Source organism: Erythrolamprus reginae, chromosome 2, assembly GCF_031021105.1.
Source record: "Erythrolamprus reginae isolate rEryReg1 chromosome 2, rEryReg1.hap1, whole genome shotgun sequence".
Taxonomy (NCBI): Eukaryota; Metazoa; Chordata; class Lepidosauria; order Squamata; family Dipsadidae; genus Erythrolamprus; species Erythrolamprus reginae.
In genome coordinates, this window is record NC_091951.1 from 141,264,754 (window position 1) to 141,285,093 (window position 20,340).

Here is a 20,340-nt window from a genome sequence, read left to right on the forward strand (position 1 = left end):
TCTCTGCGGTGCTATTGGCCCAAAGGTGGAGGGACCATGCCAATATCTAGTTGTATTCTCCTTCCATTTAAAAAGGGGACATTCCTTTCACTTCCACTTTCCTCCAAGCCCCATTTGTCCAGCTGACTTACGGTTCCCAGACCGGAAAATATTTTTCAACCAGAAAGATTTGTTCTTTTGTTACCAATTTTCTAAGTTTTTGCATGCATCAGATCCATTCCAGCCAGTTTTATCTGTACACATTCACAGACACCAATATTCCTGCATGCAAATTTTTTATACACAGCAAAATAATGCCCTGGCCTTTTCTACTCAGCAATTCAGACCCCCCCCCGCCTCCCCCATCCCACTAATTAAACTACAATAAATAAAACGTAATCCCGCCCAAACTTTAGCAAACAGAATGAGCTGGGAAATAAATTGTGCAAAGCTTTGGACAGCTTTCCTCTATATTTCCTTGGGAAACCCAATTAGTGATCGATTTTGATCTTTCTTCTTCACTTCTGCCCAGATGTCTGAGAGATCTTGGATAAACTGCTGGATCTGAGAACAAGGAAGAAGAAGGTCAAATTTGTACAATAAGGGTTGATTCTCTAAAAGCACAAGTTATAATTTACTGCTGCTTTAGAACTTAAGGCTGCTGGTATGGCGGATATCACCAAGGGAAGAGAAGCAGGAAGCATCTCTCTCCCAATGAAAATAATCATCATTTAATGATCACAATTCGGTTTGGCAATTTTTGGTTGTTAAACAAAGTAGACACTAAGTGTAACAGTGATAGTGATTGTGCTTACAACCTTGCTTGTTTTACAGAAGTTCCTAAATGCAAGAATTTGTCATAAATTTATTTTTCAATTACCAATGCTTTCCAACTGACCACAGGAATTATGTGGCCATTTCTCTTTGACTGCTGAGACTCTGCTTGAATTACTTAAGCATTGGGGCTTCAATAGTCAGGCCCTGAAGCTTTTGCAGATATGCTATCAAGATCTGATGCTTTGTCAGAGTGCCTTTCTGCCACCTTATGTACAATTCTACTTTCTGAGTACTTTCTGGGACTGCCTTCTGCTGCACGAATCCCAGCAACTGGTTAGGTCCCACAGAGTTGGCCTTCTCTGGGTCCCATCGACTAAGCAATGTCATTTGGTGGGACCCAGGAGAAGAGCCTTCTCTGTGGCGGCCCCGACCCTCTGGAACCAGCTCCCCCCAGATATCAGAGTTGCCCCCACCCTCCTTGCCTTTCGCAAACTCCTTAAAACCCACCTCTGTTGTCAGGCGTGGGGGAATTGAAATTTCACTTCCCCCTAGGCTTATAGAATTTATACATGGTATGCTTGTATGTATGAGTGGTTCTTTAAATTGGGATTATTTTTAATATTAGATTTGTTTTCATTGTCTTTTCACTGTTGTTAGCCACCCCGAGTCTTCGGAGAGGGGCGGCATACAAATCTAATAAATAAATAAAAAAATAAAAAAATTTGGGAGCAGTGGTGGAATTCAATTTTTTTTGCTACCAATTCTATGAGCGTGACTTGGTGGGCATGGCTTAGTAGGTGTGGCAGGAGAAGGTTACTGTCAGATCTCCATCCCCTCTCCCATTTTAGGGGAAGTTTACTGCAAAATCCCCATTTCCTCCTGATCAGCTAGAAATCAGGGGGCAGAGAATAGATGTGGGCAGAACAAGTCAGAGAATATAATTCTTTATTGGCCAAGTGTGACTGGACACACAAGGAATTTGTCTTGGTGCATATGCTCTCAGTGTGCTCTCAGAGGTGGTATTTACCAGTTTTCTGAACTCAAAATTTCCACTACCAGTTCTCTAGAACTGATCAGAACCTGCTGAAATCCTCCTCTGTTTCGGAGGTAGTTGGGATACCCAAATCAGAACAAAAACCGACTAAGTCCTGTACAGACCAAGATATGTGCTAAGTCAACTCCTAAGTCCAAAGGGATTCCAGGCCCAAAGAGAGGGTTTTTTTGAACCTCAGGTGAAACATGCTTCCTGCCCCTCATTTGAATAGTGTGGTAGAAGAAGAAGAAAAAGGTCATTCCTGCATACCATATCCAGCTGCCTGTGAGTATCCTCCAGAGGCACCATTAAAGTTTCCTTCATCTGCTTGTTTACACTCTGGTAAAGATTCAGTGTAGCCATCTTGATGGTGCCCAGCATCAGGGTTTTCTTTGCAGCAGTGTTCTGGATATGAGCCCAGCGGGATTCCTATGGAGGAGACAGCAAGTAACACATTGACAGGATTTTGATGAACTACTCCACTAATTCCTGCCTATACAATGGTACCTCTACTTATGAACTTAATTTGTTCTGTGACCAGGTTCCTAAGTAGAAAAGTTTGTAAGAAGAAGCAATTTTCCCCATAGGAATAATGTGTGAGATTGGGGAAACCACAGGCCCTGTTTCCTCCCAGGAGATTCCTAGAGAGGCCCCACAGAGGCTTCTCCCAGCTTTCTCTGGCCCTGTTTCCTCCCAGGAGATTCCTAGAAAGGCCCCACAGAGGCTTCTCCCAGCTTTTTCAGGCCCTGTTTCCTCACAGGAGATTCCCAGAGAGGAGCCATAGAGGCTTCTCCCTGCCTTTTCTGGCCTTGTTTCCTCCCAGGAGATTCCTGGAGAGACCCCACAGAGGCTTCTCCCTGCCTCTTCCAGTTATAGTTTTAGAGGCTTGGGTTTGTAAGTGGGAAATGGTTCTTGAGAAGGGGCAAAAAAATCTTGAACACCCGGTTCTTATCTAGAAATGTTTGTAGGTAGAGGCATTTGTAGATAGAGGAACCACTGTATTATAAAATGGTCCTCAGACAACTATCAGGGAGATGGCACAGCAAGCAAAACAACCAGCCTAGACAGACTCTCGAAACCTATTCTTCAAATGAAAGCATCCACACACATGGTCCTTGGTGGCTCTAGTGGAGCAGCCAAAGCAAATTGTGTTTGTCCTGCTCTCTAAGCTTGGAACTCTGCCTTCTATCCCTCCTAATAAACCAGTGTTGAGCGCAATAAATTGTTCTTCACTTCTGAGACTATGGTTTACTCACTGGTTTCCCTGAGAAAGAAAGACAGGTAGTCCTTAACCTATGACCAGAATTAAGCCCCAAATTTATGTTGGCTAAGTGATACATTTGTTAAGTACATGTCTTCCCTTTTTATGACCTTTCTTGCCACAGCTGTTAAGTGAATCCTTGCAATTCTTAAGTTAATAGCACAGTTGTGAAGTGACCTTGGCTTCCCCATTGACTTGGCTGTGGTTCAGAAGGTCATAAAAAGTGATCACATGATCCCAGGACACTGCAAAGGTCATAAATATGAGCCAATTGCCAAGCGTCTGAATTTTGATCGTGTGACCATGGGAATGCTGCCATGGTTGTAAGTGTGAAAAAGGGTCAAAAGTCTAATTTTGGTGTTGAATGATCACTAAATGAAGCTGATCACTAAATGATCACCAAAAGAAGCTATCTGTCTCCTTACCCCACCTCCTTACCCAGGCAATGACGTCACTACGGGCATGGTCAAAGCGCAGCTGCAGGCGGGCCAGCTCATTGTTGTGTTGAAGAATCTCATCATCTTTTTCCTCTTTGTAGCGGGCCAGTCGCACTTTGGCTTGTTCGATCAACTCCAGCCCCTCCTGGGCTGACTGCAGGAGATCCCGGTGCATCCCAACTAGAGTTTTATAGCGTCCAATGACTTCCCGGATTTCTTCAAACTGCAGATAATGCCTACGGTTACAACTATCCTGAGGTGGCAATCCTTTTTAGACCGACAATCAAGGAAGGGTAATAACTAAATAACAATAATAACTTAGACACTTTGATGACAAGTAGGGAATGTAAAGTTGATTAATTTCAGAGAAAATGCCCACACAGAGACGAGCCTGCCTATCACTCCTTCACACTGGTTGTGGCTGAATTAAGCTGCACATTGTACAAATGCAGTACACACAGGAAAAATCTTCAGGATAAAACAAATTACAGTGGTACCTTAACATACGAGTTTAATTCGTTCCATACCCGAGCTCGTAAGTCGATTAACTTGCATCTCGAACGAATGCCTTTAGACTTTGTTTTTTGCGCCGAGATAACTGGAAGCAAGGAGATTCTTGCACCACCTAGTGGAAGCTCAGCTCGTATCCCAAATTTGAGCTCAGGTGTCGAACAGAAATTTCGCTCATGTTGCGGCTCGTAACTTGGAATACTCGCATGTGGAACAGCTCGTATCTAGAGGTACTACTGTACTCTCAGTACTCATGTAACTTTATATGTCCTGAGGTAGAATAATTTTCCATGACCTGTTGACCTTTGCTGTTCAATGATATATCATTGCCTAATGATATATTAAATGAGTGCTAAATGAACTATGTGTTAAGTGAACTATGAGTTTCTAGTGATATACTGTGGAGAGTCTCAAATGTTACTAAAAGTTTTGTATTGACCTACACTTGGTTGACCCAAACGTTAAAGAAGAACGGATCTGTCACTGAGCTAAGACAATTATTCCCAATCTAATCATTTTTACATCTGTTGGAGATTGAATATTTGCCATACAGGGTTGTAATTGTGTGTGTGTGTGTGTGTGTGTGTGTGTTTAAGTCAGAAGTGGGTTCCTTCCAGTTTGGACCAGTAGTAATTTGGACCAGCTATAGAACCAGCTATAGAACTTGGCGGCCTGGGTCGCTGGAACCGGCAGCGACCCAGGCCTGACTGCCCACAAGCTGGTTCTCTCGACACAGCCATAGGTCCTGCCATCTTGTTTCTTGCTTCTGCGCATTCGCAGCAGTTTTTTTTAAGTTCTATGCAACATGCATGCATGGTGCATCCCTGAACGAACCAGTAGTGGGACAAAGCAGAACCCACCCCTGGGTTAAGTACATTGGGAGAATCTCAGGTCAGAGAAACTGCCCCTAAGACTTTCCTTAGCAATTCTTTTCTCATACATACCTCAGAGACTTGCACCACCTTCTCCAAATACTTGTTGAAGATTGAGTATTGCTGTAGCTTGTTGTAGAGCTTTTGGTGCTGCTGTTTCAGAGCTGCGATCTCGATCTTGACCTTGGCAAGCTCCTTTACCCGCTGTTTCTTCAGTTCTCGTTCCTTGTTGGCTTTCTTCAGAGCTCTGATCCGTTTCTGGTCATTCTCCTAATAATCCCCATATTGAATACATCTCCCATACCCCGATGAAACCAGACAAGTAATAAAGGCAACAATCAAAAAAGAAAAAAAGGGAGGGGAGGCAGGGAAAAGGTAATTGGAAATGTTGTGGTCTCCATGGAATATATGAGAATGACAGTATTTTGGAAGAAATTGCCTTAAATCAGGTCAGGATAATGGCCTAATAATGAATCTTCAGAATCTCAAGGGGGAAAAAAGCCCTAACATTTTTAAAACTTTTATCCTTTTATTGGAGACCCATGGTGGTGCAGTGGTTATAATGCAGTACTTCTGCTAACCGCCAGCAGTTTGATTCTCAGTGACTCAAGGTTGACTCAGTCTTCTATCTTTCTGAGGTTGGTAAAATCAGGACCCAGATTGCTGGAGACACTATGCTGACTCTGTAAACCACTTAGATTAGGCCATAAAACATTGTGAAGCAGTTTATAAATCTAAGTTACTGCTATTGGACGAAATTGAACCTGTAGTATTTTGTATACAAAGCAATTTTTTTCTGATTGAGATATGGCACCACACCAGTTCATTAGCTTGGGGATCCCGTGGAAGCCTGGAACCCATTAAATGGCTAGTATAAGTTTAGTGTGCATTCTTCCTGTTTTTTTGCTCTTACCATTTTTAAATGGTTTTTAATGAATAAATTATGCTGATTTATTTAGTTTTAAATGGTGTACGCCATCCAGAGTGAGATGGATAGCTATATAAATTATAAATCTATAATTAATAATAATAATAATAATAATAATAATAATAATAATAATAATAATTTATTAGATTTGTATGCCGCCCCTTTCCGAAGACTCGGGGCGGCTCACAACATCGATAAAAACAATATTATACTGGCACAAATCTAATATTAAAACCCCCCTAAAAACCCTATCATAATTAAAAACCAAACAACACATACATACCAAACATAAATTATAATAAGCCTGGGGGAAAGGTGTCTCAAATCCCCCATGCCTGGCGGTATAGGTGGGTCTTAAGTAGTTTACGGAAGATAAGGAGGGTGGGAGCAGTTCTAATCTCTGGGGGGAGTTGATTCCAGAGGGCTGGGGCTGCCACAGAGAAGGCTCTTCCCCTGGGGCCCGCCAGACAACATTGTTTAGTCGACGGGACACGGAGAAGGCCAACTCTGTGGGACCTTATCGGCCACTGGTATTCGTGCGGTAGCAGGCGGTTCCAGAGGTAGTCTGGTCCAATGCCATGTAGGGCTTTAAAGGTCATGACCAACACTTTGAATTGTGACCGGAAACTGATCGGCAGCCAGTGCAGGACACGGAGTGTTGTAGATACGTGGGCGAATGTGGGAAGTCCCACGATGGCTCTCGCGGCCACATTCTGCACAATCTTTTCAAAGGTAGCCCCATGTAGAGAGCGTTGCAGTAATCGAACCTCGAGGTGATAAGGGCATGAGTGACTGTGAGCAATGACTCCCTGTCCAAATAGGGCCGCAACTGGTGCACCAGGAGAACCTGGGCAAACGTCCTCCTCGCCACAGCCGAAAGATGATGTTCCAATGTCAGCTGTGGATCGAGGAGGACGCCCAAGTTGCGCACCCTCTCTGAGGGGGTCAATAGTTCCCCCCCAGGGTAATGGACGGACAGATGGAATTGTCCTTGGGAGGCAATACCCACAGCCACTCCGTCTTGTCTGGGTTGAGTTTGAGTTTGTTGACACCCATCCAGTCCTCAACAGCCTCCAGGCACTGGCACATCACTTCCACTGCTTCATTGACTGGACATGGGGTGGAGATGTACAACTGGGTATCATCCCCATATTGATGATACCTCACCCCATGCCCTTGGATGATCTCACCCAGCGGTTTCATGTAGATATTAAATAGCAGGGGGGAGATGATCGACCCCTGAGGCACCCCACAAGGGAGAAACCTAGAGGTCGACCTCTGACCCCCCACTGACACCAACTGCGACCGACCGGAGAGGTAGGAGGAGAACCACTGGAGAACAGTGCCTCCCACTCCCAGCCCCCCCAGTCCGCGCAGAAGGATACCATGGTTGATGGTATTGAAAGCTGCTGAGAGGTCAAGAAGCACCAGGACAGAGGACAAGCCCCTGTCCCGGGCCCGCCAGAGATCATCCATCAACGCGACCAAAGCAGTTTCCGTGCTGTAACCGGGCCTGAAACCCGACTGTTGAGGCCCTAGATAATCGGCTTCTTCCAAGGACTGCTGGAGTTGAAGTGCCACCACCTTCCCAACAACCTTCCCCATAAAGGGAAGGTTGGAGACTGGACGGTAGTTATTAAGCACGGTTGGGTCCAGGGAAGGCTTCTTGAGGAGGGGGCGCACAAGTGCCTCCTTATAAGGAGCCGGGAAGGACCCCCTCCCCAAGGAGGCGGTGACAATCTCCTGGACCCAGCTCCGTGTCACCTCTCGACTGGCCGAAACCAACCAAGAGGGACACGGATCCAGTAAACAGGTGGCAGAACTCACAGCTCCAATGGCCTTGTCCACTTCATCAGGTGTCACCAAGTCAAACTCCTCCCAGACAGATGGACAAAGACGTTTAGCCCCAGTCGCCTCGACTGACTCATTGTCAGCTGATACTGCTATGCAATTGGAGTCGAGTTCCGCTCGGATCCGAGCGACTTTATCAGCGAAAAATGAGTTAAATTCCTAGGCACTGCCCTGCAAGGGTTCCCTGACTCCCCCCTGATTTAGAAGGGAGCGGGTCACCCTAAACAGAGCAGCCGGGCGGGATTCCGCTGATGCAATGAAGGTGGCATGGTACGCGCATCTTGCCGCCTTGAGCACCACTTTGTAAGTCTTAATAAAAGCTCTTACAAGTGTTCGATCGGATTCGGACTTACTCTTCCTCCATCGCTTCTCTAGACGTCTCTTCTGGCGTTTCAACTCCCGGAGCTCCTCGTTGAACCATGGGGCTCTACGGGGTCTAGTGCCACAGAGAGGTCGCAGTGGCACAATTCGGTCAAGAGCCTCCGCTGCAGCCTTGTTCCAGGCCTCAGCCAGAGACTCTGCCGAGCTGTGGACGAGTGAATCTGGTAAAACCCCAAGCGCCTTCTGAAAGCCCTCAGGGTCCATCAGGCGTCTGGGGCGGAACCTCCTAATCGGTTCTGCCTCCCTGCGGGGGAGGATTGGAGCCAGGAAGTTTAGCCACAGTAGAAAATGGTCTGACCATGACAAAGGCAATGCTTCTAAGCCCCTTAGTCTCAGACCACTATTCAATTGCTCCGAGAGAAATACCATGTCGGGTGTGTGTCCACCCTCGTGAGTCGGACCCTGAACTACTTGAATCAGGTCCATGGCTGTCATGGTGGCCATGAACTCCTGTGCTAATCCTGAGGAACCGCCGAGCGACAGCAGATTGAAGTCCCCCAGGACAATGAGTCCGGGGAACTCCACCGCCAACCCGGCCACCTCTCCGAGCAGCACAGGCAGGGCTGTTGACACGCAGCTGGGAGGCAGGTACGTGAGTAACAAGCCCACCTGAACCCCTACGTCCAACTTCACAAGGAGTGACTCACAACCCGCGATCTCAGGAACAACGAGTCTACGCAGATGGAGGCTCTCCCTGGCTACAATAGCCACTCCTCCCCCCCTTCCCTGGGGTCAAAGCTGGTGCCATATCTGAAACCCGGCTGGACATATTTCCGAGAGAGGCACCCCTCCCTCTGGGCCCAGCCAGGTTTCAGTAACACATGCCAGATCGGCCTCCTCATCCAGGATCAAATCCCGGATGAGGAGAGCTTTATTCACGACCGATCTGGCATTGAGTAGCAGCAGCTTGAGCCCAGGGCCCGGATTACACTCGTCACCAGGGTCCCGGGTTGAGCTCACGGGGCCGGAACAAAGGATCGCTTTTAGGCAGCGATCTCTTTTTCCTCCAGAACGGCTTTGGCTGGCACTTGTGTGGCCCACTATGAGACTTATATTAATTCCTTTCTAAATTAAGATGGGCCCTTCTTTGTTGATATTTCTAAAAATTACAAAAACCCCAAAGATTTCAGTGTATTCTGAGTTTCTCTTCATTTTTTTTATTTTTCTCATATGATATTATTGTGGTTCTACTTATCTTGCTCATTGTTATTGCTTTTTATTTATGACTAAAGAATGAAGAGCTGTGCTGCCTAGGCTATAACCCAGATTCAGAAAACTTGCCATCATCGTAAGAAAGAGATGTGGCATTGTTCAATGACTCTAGGTTTTTCTGCTAAGTTGGACCATGTTCATGGTCCATCGGCAACAGATTGAAAATTTTTTGGAACAGCATCTCACCAGGGATCAATATGACTCCTCACCTGGCCATGTTTAAAAGGTTTTTAACACCCTTTGGGCAAGGCTGGAGGACGAACTCTTATAAAGTTTTATATGCTGGTTTGGATATTTTTTTCTCCTATTTTTGATATGAACTGTTAATTTATTTGTGTATGTTCTTTCTAGCTGCCCAGAATGGGATGAGGGCTTCATAAAGGTGATAAGTAAATGGATGGACTGAATGGATGCCACTGCACACCAGAACAACTAGATACAAGGTCAGTTTTGCCCCGAATGCCATCACTCTGCTTAACAACTAATTCCCAAAACACTGTAAAATAATTTGCTAAGACTATATTATTATTATTCTTTTCCTTACTATTATATGTCCTTCCCATTTACTACAACTAGTGTTGGGTGAACCGAACCTGCAAAGTTCGGGTTGGTGCCAAACTTTGCAGTGTTCGGCATGCCAAACCCGAACCCGAACTTTTTTTAAAGTTTGGGTAAGGTTTGGGTCGGGTTTGGCCAAACAACATGAAACGCCGCTGCCCGGGAGGACAGTGGGGAATCCCATCGTGGGATTTCCCACCTCCTTTTGCTTGTGGTGCTGCAAGCAAAAGGGGGTGGGAAATACCATGAAGGGATTCCGGGGGCGGGGCTTTGACGTCATGGAGACTACTTCCTGGCCGGACAAAATGGGGAGGAAGGAGTCTCTGTGACGTCAAAGCCCCACCCCTGTAATCCCTTCGTGGGATTTCCCACCTCTTTTTGCTTGCAGCACCGCTGTGGCATCCTTTTCTGTAAAAATAGATGAATTTTTCATCAATTCTTGATGAATATATTTTATTCTCTTTATTGTACACTGACAGCATATACACCAAAGAAAAATTCCTTGTGTGTCCATCACACTTGGCCAGTAAAGAATTCTATTCTAAAATACTAGATGCCATTTCTTTTGCTATTGTGGAAACATATTTATGCCATTGTTAAAAGAGGAAATGATTTTGAACAACTGTGGATTTTATTACACATATCTTGCCTATTTTTTTTCTTTTCCAATTTGACCCTACTATGCAATTTTTATTATTATACCTGATGGGAAAAGACATAATTAGTATATAATGTGTATAGTTTCAAGGGAACCACAAAGAGAATTGCTAGTTCTTAACTAGAACATACAGATAGAACTCAACTTATAGCCACAATTGGGCCAGAATTTCAACCATTAGGCAATGCAGTTGATTAAGCAAATTATCAGATGACCAGATCCGATTTTACAACCATCTTTAGCATAGTTGTTAAACAAATACCGCAGTCATTAAGCAAATCACACCTCATTAAATAAATTACATGGTTGCTAAGCAAATCTGGCTGCTTCTGTTGACATTGCTTGTAGGAAACTGGCTGAGAGGTTCACAAATCTCAATCACAAGATACTGCAACCATCCTAAATTCAAATTGCAATCAAATGAATGCAGGGTGGTATGTCACTTATAATCACTTCATTGCGATTATAACTCTGGACTGTTGTTAAACACATGGTCATAAGTTGAGGACTCCCTGTAGGATGGAGCCATTTCTCTTAAAATGAGGTGTTAGAAATCAAAAGGAATCTGTACCTGTATGAACTGCTCAAATTTCTTAATATATGCTTTCAGCTGGACTTCTTTTGTACCAAGCTCTTCCCACCTGTTGTTTAGGGATTCCATTCTTGTTTTAAATGCCTAAAGAGTATACAATAAGTGATTTAATTATGTCAGATCTTTTCTTCTGTGGGTAGTATGAACACAATTAACTTCCACCAGGATACAAACTGGATCTTAGATGGAATCAAACTTTATTATGTTGGCAATGGGCGAATGAAAATCATATAACAGAATAACAGAGTTGGAAAGGATCTTGGAGGTCTTCTAGTCCAACTCCCTGATAAAGAGGGGGTGGGGTCTGGCATGAAAGTATTCAGTGTTTTCAAGGGGTAAAGAAATACTGTATGATAGATGTGTTATTCTCCAATCCTTCCTTCCTACCTACCTACCTTCCCTCCATCCCTCCCTCTTCCCCCCACTCTGTTTGTTTGTTTGTTTCTTTCTTTCTTTCTTTCTTTCTTCTTCCTTCCTTCATCTCTTTCTTTCTTTTTCTTCTCTTTCTCTCTTTTCTAATCTAGAAAATTATCTTTATAATTTAAAAAAAATGAAAAATTAAGAGGGAGTCAGAGAGGGAGAGACCTACCTCCTTTTGAGCTTCCATGGCCTGATGCACCAATTTGGCCTCTTTCTTCTTCTCCAGGAGTCGAATGGAAGGAGATGGCGACTGCTCCTCCGACACTGGGAATTTCCTAATCAAAGATAACAAATATTTCTAATGAATAGCAAAGTCATATCATGCCATAAGACCTATGAAAGTTGTTCAAGCATCTTCACATGGCAAGGGCAGAGTTCAGAACACAGAACAACTTACTGTATTTGTCCCTAAATTAACTTTCATTCAGAACAGTGTCTACAGCTCCAGGCGGTGATTTAAGTGGAAATAACATGCTCACTTAATCAACAGACTTTTGGAGAAAGATCTGAAGAATTAAAGATAAGCATGGACTAAACGAAGATTAAAGCAATAAAGGATGTAGAAGGCAAAGGAACCTATGAGGAAAGGAAAGTCAATAGATAGCTGACTCCATAGCAGTAAAGATGGCCTTTAAATTACACTTTGATGGGGATTAGTACTAATATCTAAAATATAGTGCTTAGTGATATAACTGTTGCTGATTAGTCAACAGCATGATCCAATACATCTGTGGGTGAAAAAAAGGTTGGATTTTAATTTCAAAGAGAGAATGTTTTTGAAAAGATGGTTCTTTACAAATAAGATTTATTTTGCTGTAACCGGACAAACTCCAGAAGTAGACTTGAAAGGGTGTGAAAAAGTCCCTGAGAGCATGATTCTGACTGCATAAAAAAGGTTTAGGAAGTTTTTTTAAAAAAATTCCTTCCCTAAAAGTGTAGAATCTTCCTTAAAAGTTAAAACTAAATATCTATCGATTTGGCAGTAACAAGCTATATTAAAACTAGAATTCCAAACACCATGTTGGAAAAGGCTGCTTATAGAAGGTTCATCCAGTGTTTTATCCAGGGAAATCTTGATGTGTGTTTTTTAGAATGTATGAACATATGTAATGTACTACCAGTGATGGGATGCTGCCATTTCAGACGAGTTGTCCCATACCAGTGGGGGAAATTTACCCCCACTTACTGAGCTGGCAGTGATGGGCAGCTAGTCATGCCCCTGAACTGGTTCTCTGGGTTTTGCTCCTTGAAAGCAGCTTGCAAAGAACCTGTTAGATAGGAATAAAGCACTAGTCATGTTATAGCCTGATTTGTTTTATTAGGTATTGGCTGTAATGGTAACAAACTTGTAACAAAGCGAACATAGTCTCTCCTATATCTTGTATTTCTTCTCTACTATATCCTCTATAACCTTCATTGTGTATTATTGTGTATTGGACAAAATAAATAAATAAATGAATGAATAAATAGATAGATAGATAGATAGATAGATAGATAGATAGATAGATAGATAAATAAATAAATGTAGCTAGGCAAAAAGCATGGGGCATGTGGCTGTGCCGTCCCTTTTAAACTTTTTTCCTGTAGAGGCGCAGCTTGACAGCCTCTTAAATTTCCCAGACACGGCTTAGCCAATCCGCAACTGGTATGCATAACCCTTGTATTTACAGAACATATTTACATATTCACTATTTACATATACCTTATTTACATACCTAACAGAACCCTCTGCACATGTGCAGATGCTTCTGCGAATGAGCAAACAGTCATTTGCACGACATGCTGAAGTGGTGTAAACTGGTAGGGAAGGTAAGTAGAACCCACCCCTCAATGTACTGTAGGTAGTATATTTATTTATTTACTTTCACGGTTATTCATTAGAGCTTACATGTTCCAATCAACAGTGACTTACGATGGTTTTTCACACTTATGGTGGTTGCATCATCCCCATGGTCACATAAACAAAATTTAAATACTTGGCAACTGTCTCATATTTTTGACATTTGCAGGTCACATGACCTCCTTTTGTGACTTTTTGACAAGCAAAGTCAACGGGGAAGCCAGATTCACTAAACCAGTGTTTCCCAACCTTGGTAACTTGGCTGGGGAATTCTGGGAGTTGAAGTCCAAATATCTTCAAGTTGCCAAGGTTGGGAAACACTGCACTAAACAACCATGTGACCAGGTGAGATTCAATTTTTTTTACTACCAGTTCTGTGAGTGTGGCTTGGTGGGCATGGCAAGGGAAGGATACTGTAAAAACTCCATTCCTTCCCCACTCCAGAGGAAGGTTACTGCCAAGTCTCCATTCTTTTCTGATCAGCTAGGAGTCAGCAGGCATAGAATAGATGGGGGCAGGGCTAATCAGAGGTGGTATTTAATGGTTGTCTGAACTACTCAAAATTTATGTTACTGGTTCTCCAGAACTCCTTAAAATTTATGCTACTGGTTCTCCATAACTGGTCAGAATCTGCTGAAACCCAGCTGTGTGTATGACTAACTTAACTACAGCAATAATTCACTTAACAACTATGGTAAGAAAGGTTGTAAAATGGGGCAAAGCTTACTTAACAGCTGCCTTACTTAGCAACATAAATTTTGGATTCAATAGTTGCCGTAAGTCGAGGACTAACAGTGTTGTATCTCCAGTCACAAAGATGCCATATCTGTAACTTTCTTAGTTTTGCTTATAGATGATCCAATTGATTATTACATATTAAATCCTTTAAAAATTGTTCTACAACGTCTTTTATAAAATGCATCTTACACAGGTTTTTTAAAGACATAGTAATAATAACATGGTGGAAGGAATCAAATTAAGGCTACAGCATTGAGGAATAAATAAATTATCCCTCCATCTGGTTTCACAAAAGCAATCTGATTTCCTATTGTGTAATACTGGATTTTAAGCTGGATGAAACCTTGAACTGATCTTATAGATGTCTATTAAACGGGTGTTTGCTTGGTTTTGCGAGGAAGGATTCAGAAGAGAAAAGATTCCAGAAATGAGAGAGTAAGAACAGTGTTCAGAAAGGGGAAAACAGAGAAACATTTTGGTGGAACAGATAATGTTTAGAGTTGAACAGAAACAACGGAAGGAGAAACAATTAACTTACATCAACAGTTTCAACAATTTCTGTCCATATTGCATGCGGAAATATTCGCTTAGGTCCTCTTCATCCATGGTTGTCATGATGGCCGTCCACTTGCCAGGAATGTCCTGACCCCTTCCACCTCTTTATCTGAGCTTGGGAGTCAAGCAAACAGATTTGAAAAGCTGCCAGAATCTGATGCAGTTGGAGCCATGGAACTTTCAGAGGAAGATACCGAGGATGCAAACGGTTGCTTAGCAACAGCAGGGGTTTACTGCATTGGGAAAGATGAAAGTCCTTTGGGAAGTCATGATTCGCTCTGTAGGTGGTAGAACTTAACAAGAACTCCCAAATTCAACAGCCCCGTTCTTCCCATTTGGTTGTTACTGGGACAACCAGAGATAGCATAAAATGTTGTCATTTAGTGGTTTGCTGCTTTAAAACTGCAAAAACACAGAGGAAAACAGCTGCCATTTGTGCTAAATTAATGTCAGACATCAATGAATCATAATTGTTTATGTGCTTATATGTGCACGTGTATGTGTATATGAAAAGTCATGCTAGAATCCACAATCAGAAGAAAAGTTTCAAAAATTTGGTGGTTTGGGCCACCTCCTGTTTTTGGCCTAGCAGGCCTCAGGGAAGCCTCCCTGCACTTACCTGGGAGCAAACACTGACTGTATGGGGACTAGGAAGGGGCTTGATAGGCAGGGACGGGACCAGCCAGAAGTGAGATTTGCTGGTTCAGGGAATTAGTCATAATTTCTACCACCGGTTCGGGAGAACCAGTCAGAACCAGGAACATTTCACCTCTGTCTTTGCCCCTGTATTAGACCTAAACAATCTATTTCACATATTTACAATACATCTTAGTTATTTCATTTGTTAGATTTTTTATTCTGTCTTTCTTCCAGGATCAAGAAGTTAATAGGTCCAATGGAGGTATTATTGGACTGTCACATAGAACAGTGTTTACCAACCTTTTCAACTTGAAGATATTTGGACTTCAATTCCCAGAATTCCCCAGCCAGCATTCGCTGGCTGGGGAATTCTGGGAGTTGAAGTCCAAATATCTTCAAGTTGCCAAGGTTGGGAAACACTGACTTAGAAGACAGAAGTTCAAGTTCAGCCATGGAAAGGAGTTTGGGCATTCACTCTCCTTTAGGGCCACCTACCTCACCAGATTGCTGTGGAAAAAAAATAAGAGGAAAAAATGACACCTTCTGTCTTAAGCTGGCTTAAGTTTATTTATTGGTTTTTACAGAATAAAAAAATTGATATACATCTCAATTGTCCTTTACAGATCATAGCCCATTTCATTGTACTCTTTGTTTACAAATCAATGTGCAATGCGTTCAAGTCAAAAGAGTAAAATAATTATAGTGAGAAAGACAGATAAATAATAAATATTTACATTTATAAACATATAGAAATATCCATAAACCTAGCAGGTAAAGAAGCAGGTAAAGAAGAAGTACTTAAGAACCTGGTTATGGAACAAATTAAGTTGAGGTACCTCAACTTAATTTGTTCCATAACCAGGTTCTTAAGTAGAAAAATTTTTAAGTAGAAGCAATTTTTCCCATAGGAATCAATGTAAAAGCAAATAATGCGTCCAAACCCATTAGGAAAGAAATAAAAGCTCAGAATTTGGGTGGGAGTCGCTGAAGGAAGAAGGTGAGGTGAGGTGAATAAAAAAAATCCAAAACTTTGAGGCTTTAAAAAAAAAGAGGGACTCTGAGGCTGCGAGGAGAAGCATGCGCCTCCCATACACCTGGCGCAAGGCTGCCTTCCATTCTCTGCCAGAGAGAGAAACTCAGGCGGGCGAGAGGGGGAGCACCACCGAAAGGCTCTTCTGGCAGCCCAGAAAAGCCTGAGATTAAAGGGGGAAAGGTAGCAAACTGGCCAGGCCTTTGTGCCGCTCTCAAATTTCCTGGGAAATTTTTCCGGCTCAAGTTCTTAAGTAGAAAATGGTTCTTACGAAGAGGCAAAATAATCTTGAACACCTGGTTCTTATCTAGAAAAGTTCTTTTTCTGTTAAATGTTGTATGTCTTGTCCTGTCTTATATTTTAAAAAATTAATAAAAATATTTTTTTTAAAAAATAGAAAAGTTTTTAAGTAGAGGCATTCTTAAGTTGAGGTACCACTGTACGCATATAAATAGTTTTCTACTTATTTATTTATTTGTCTTAAGCTGTTGATTAAACAGCAGGATATAAATCTAACAAATCTGTGAATATTTTATTTATTTATTTGTTTGTTTGTTTGTTTGTTTATTTATTTATTTATTAGATTTGTATGCCGCCCCTTTCCATTGATTGCTGTTATCATATTCTGAACAATGTCGACTAGTCAGCCAAATTTGAGGGAAAAGACAAGAATAAATAAAAGGGGCAAAAATATTTAAAAATGAAAAGAACCATATTGGACCTCCCTCTGAGCAGATAATGGAATCTGAAACTGCAGGGGAGAAAAGTGGTGAAGAAACATGCTGGTTAGTGTGATCGAATAAATAGATTGGCCCTGTTCATCCACTGAAACTAGTCCCCCCCCCCATTTGTTTCTTTTAGTACCTTCAAAATCACCATTAACACCTCAGAAAACACATTCCAGTGGTTGCCTTCTTCTGTTCTCCATATATTGTGTGACTTTCAGTTTGAAAAGAGAAGGTGTGAAGTTCACCTACAGTTTTGAATTCAGGTTTAATGTTCCTAACTGTTGCCTAGGAGTTAATTGCTAAAAGTGGTTCTTTGTCAGTTGAACTTTTATTTCTGAATGTCTTGCCAGATAGATAGATAGAAGGATGGTACACGTGCTTTAAAAAAAACCTCAATCCCAATGCATTTTGCAAAAAAATAAAAATAAAATAATAATAATATCTGTCTTTATTGAATAAAAATAATATAGGTCTTTATTGAAAAAAAATCTTATTGATTCAATAACTCTGCAACAGTTGGAACTTGAGATGTCACAAAATTGGAAGAAGCAGGGCAAATCCACCACTCATATACATGCAAGATGGCTCAAGATGGACCTTCATTCTGCTTTAATGAACATATATTCGGACTCTGATATATCTGGACTGAGAATGGTTGGAGGACAATAATGTAGATTTGCAGATGGTGGAATATATGGTAGCCAGAGCAGGGTTCCCATTGCCTATACATGTGTTACGCTGTTGATAGAGCATATGACCATCAGCTACATAGACAGATTCAGGGTTTTAATATTGAAATAGAAGACCTTTAATTACAGTGCTGTGATTTCCAAGAAACATGACAAGGTGCTTTTAGCATGATCAGCTGTGGTTGGTTGGTGTATGCAGAGTGAATATGCAGAGAATTTTAGACCATCCTGGTGATGCTGTTTTCATTTTAGAATGCTGTCCTGAAATATGTATGGCACAAATTAAATCTTTTAGGCATCTGTTTAAAATCTCCCTTTTCCATGTCTGAATAGAATTGGTTTTGTTCCCCTCTTTTCCTTCCTTTTTATTGCTTCAAATTCAATGCCATATAGCAGTGAAGCCATATCTGCTGGCGTGCGAGCTATTGCCCTAGCAGAGCTCCAACGTGCATGTGTGTACTGGCCAGCTGATTTTTGGCTCACACAGAGGCTCTGGGAGGGCGTTTTTGGCTTCCAGAGAGCCTCTGGGGAGATGGGAGATTTTACCCTCTCCCAGCACCAGGAAAGCCTTTGGAGCCTGGGGAGGGCGAAACACGAGCCTACTGGGCCCACCAATAGTTGAGAAACAGGCCATTTCCAGCTTTCAGGGGCTTCCAGTGAGTGGGGGAAGCTGTTTTTGCCCTCCCCAGGCATTGAATTATGGGTGTAGACACTTGCGCATGCACAATAGCGTTCGTGCACGCTCTTTTGGCACCCAAGGAAAAAAAGCTTCACCATCACTGGCATATAGGAAAAAAATTATATTAGGCAGATTCTCTTCTGCCCTTTTCTCAGCGTAATAACCTTTCCAAAAACTAAATACAATTTTTAGTAGCTGTCTGGAGGGGAATCTAGAAAAGAGAATCTCAATTAGCACTGGCCAATATTGAACACTTGGGAATATTGTCCCACAACATGTTGATGTTGTCATCCTCAACCCAAATACGTGGAAGTCTGAAGTAAATGCCGATCTATCCTTTGATGTGATTTTGTTGTGAATAACTGTAGTTCTGGATCTCATTTTGGTGATCCTGAATTTCCCTGCAGTAAGTGACGGAAAGGATTTCAATTTTCAGTTCTTAAAATAGCATCCACAAATAGAGATAAAGCCATTGCCAGTTAGTCTTAATTTGTGTTTTTCTTTCCCCCCCTCTCCCTTTAGCTTTATCTCTGCTCCCTCGCTGAATGGCTCTTTCCTCAATATATTCAGGGTGCATTTTTAAAAGCTTGGTTTCCCCCCCCCCCCTTACATTCTCCATGGTAACTGTATCAGCTATCCATGAATAAATTACTTTGGAGCTCTGATACAGCATCACTTATTAAAACAGAGGAAAATGCCAATTCTGAGTCACATTTTTCTGACAGAGAGTTTACTGACCTTATTCCCCTCCTTCATCCCACCCACCTCAATTTCTCTGCCTGGCCAGTTTCCTGTGTGAGTATGAGAGTGGCATTATCTCTGGCAAACATAAAGCACCTCTCAGGGATCAAGATGATTTTCTATTCATACTTTTTCCAGGCTATTAAGGAAGGAGCATATGGCACATGGGAGCACTGACTGACTGAAGACTCTTTGCCAGATGAGGGTTTTATGGCTACTGCTTAACCTGAATCAATTCCACTTTACAATGGTCCCAGTTCATTTTGACTTTCAAGGTTGATCTGCTGAAGTATTATAGGGAAACATGTTTTCTTCTGAAGACTAACTCCTAAGATCTTGATGAATCTTTTTCTACAAGCTGATTGAGTCAACAGATAAATAGGCCATATCTATCTATCCTCTACATTCTATCTATCTATCTATCTATCTATCTATCTATCTATCTATCTATCTATCTATCTATCATCTATCCTCTACATTCTATCTATCTATCTATCTATCTATCTATCTATCTATCTATCTATCATCTATCTATCTATCTATCTATCTATCTATCTATCCCTCCCTCCCTCCCTCCCTCCCTCCTATTTTATCTTATCTTATCTTATCTTATCTTATCTTATCTTATCTTATCTTTCTATCTATCTATCTATCTATCTATCTATCTATCTATCTATCTATCTATCTATCTATCTATCGTCTGTCTTTTTCCTCTGCCAACCAGAAGTCTAGTTCCCCCTCTATAGTGTCTCTTATTAGCGAGCATTCTTTTTCCTCTACCTGTCCTAACCAAAAGTCCTATCAATTGTGGAGCCGACTGGCAAAAGGGATGAAAGAGCCACACATGGCTCCTGCAGGTTGCTGACCCCAGATCTAGGAGAACCTCCAAGTTGTGCACCAGGTTTTTCTGGCATAGTGTTCATCATTATCACTATATTGATAATAGGAAAGTACCTTGCACCATATCTGTGGGAATAGGCTAGTCTGGATGACAAGAAAAGTGTGTTACAAGCACAGCTTCCCCACCACCTCCACCCAAAGGTGACCGCAGTTGGTTTTCAAAAGAAGCAGCCAATAGATATCTAATATTGCTTACCAGAATTTGTTCTCTCAGGTAATGACTTCTCCCTTCTAGTGACAGCATTGTCCTTGAATCCATGACTGATTTCATACAATCTTCATACAAAGATACTTTGTTAATATAGTTTAGCATAAATTTGGGGAATTTTACA

At 42.1% G+C, this 20,340-nt stretch overlaps 1 protein-coding gene across 2 annotated transcripts; it reads right to left on the minus strand.

Annotated features, from left to right (window-relative positions):
• Positions 1-414: 414 nt before the first annotated feature.
• Positions 415-14,662, minus strand: CCDC42 (coiled-coil domain containing 42). Of its 2 annotated transcripts, XM_070735917.1 has the most exons (7): positions 14,586-14,662; positions 11,639-11,744; positions 11,029-11,133; positions 4,942-5,139; positions 3,489-3,710; positions 2,060-2,218; positions 415-543 (listed from the first exon to the last, which is right to left on the minus strand). In XM_070735917.1, exons 1-7 carry the CDS (start codon positions 14,660-14,662, stop codon positions 448-450), a joined length of 963 nt encoding a protein of 320 aa, XP_070592018.1. In that variant the 3' UTR covers positions 415-447. The 2 variants fall into 2 exon arrangements, with proteins under 2 accessions (XP_070592018.1, XP_070592019.1); XM_070735918.1 differs by lacking the exon at positions 3,489-3,710 and having other exon boundaries at positions 14,586-14,658.
• Positions 14,663-20,340: the final 5,678 nt, after the last annotated feature.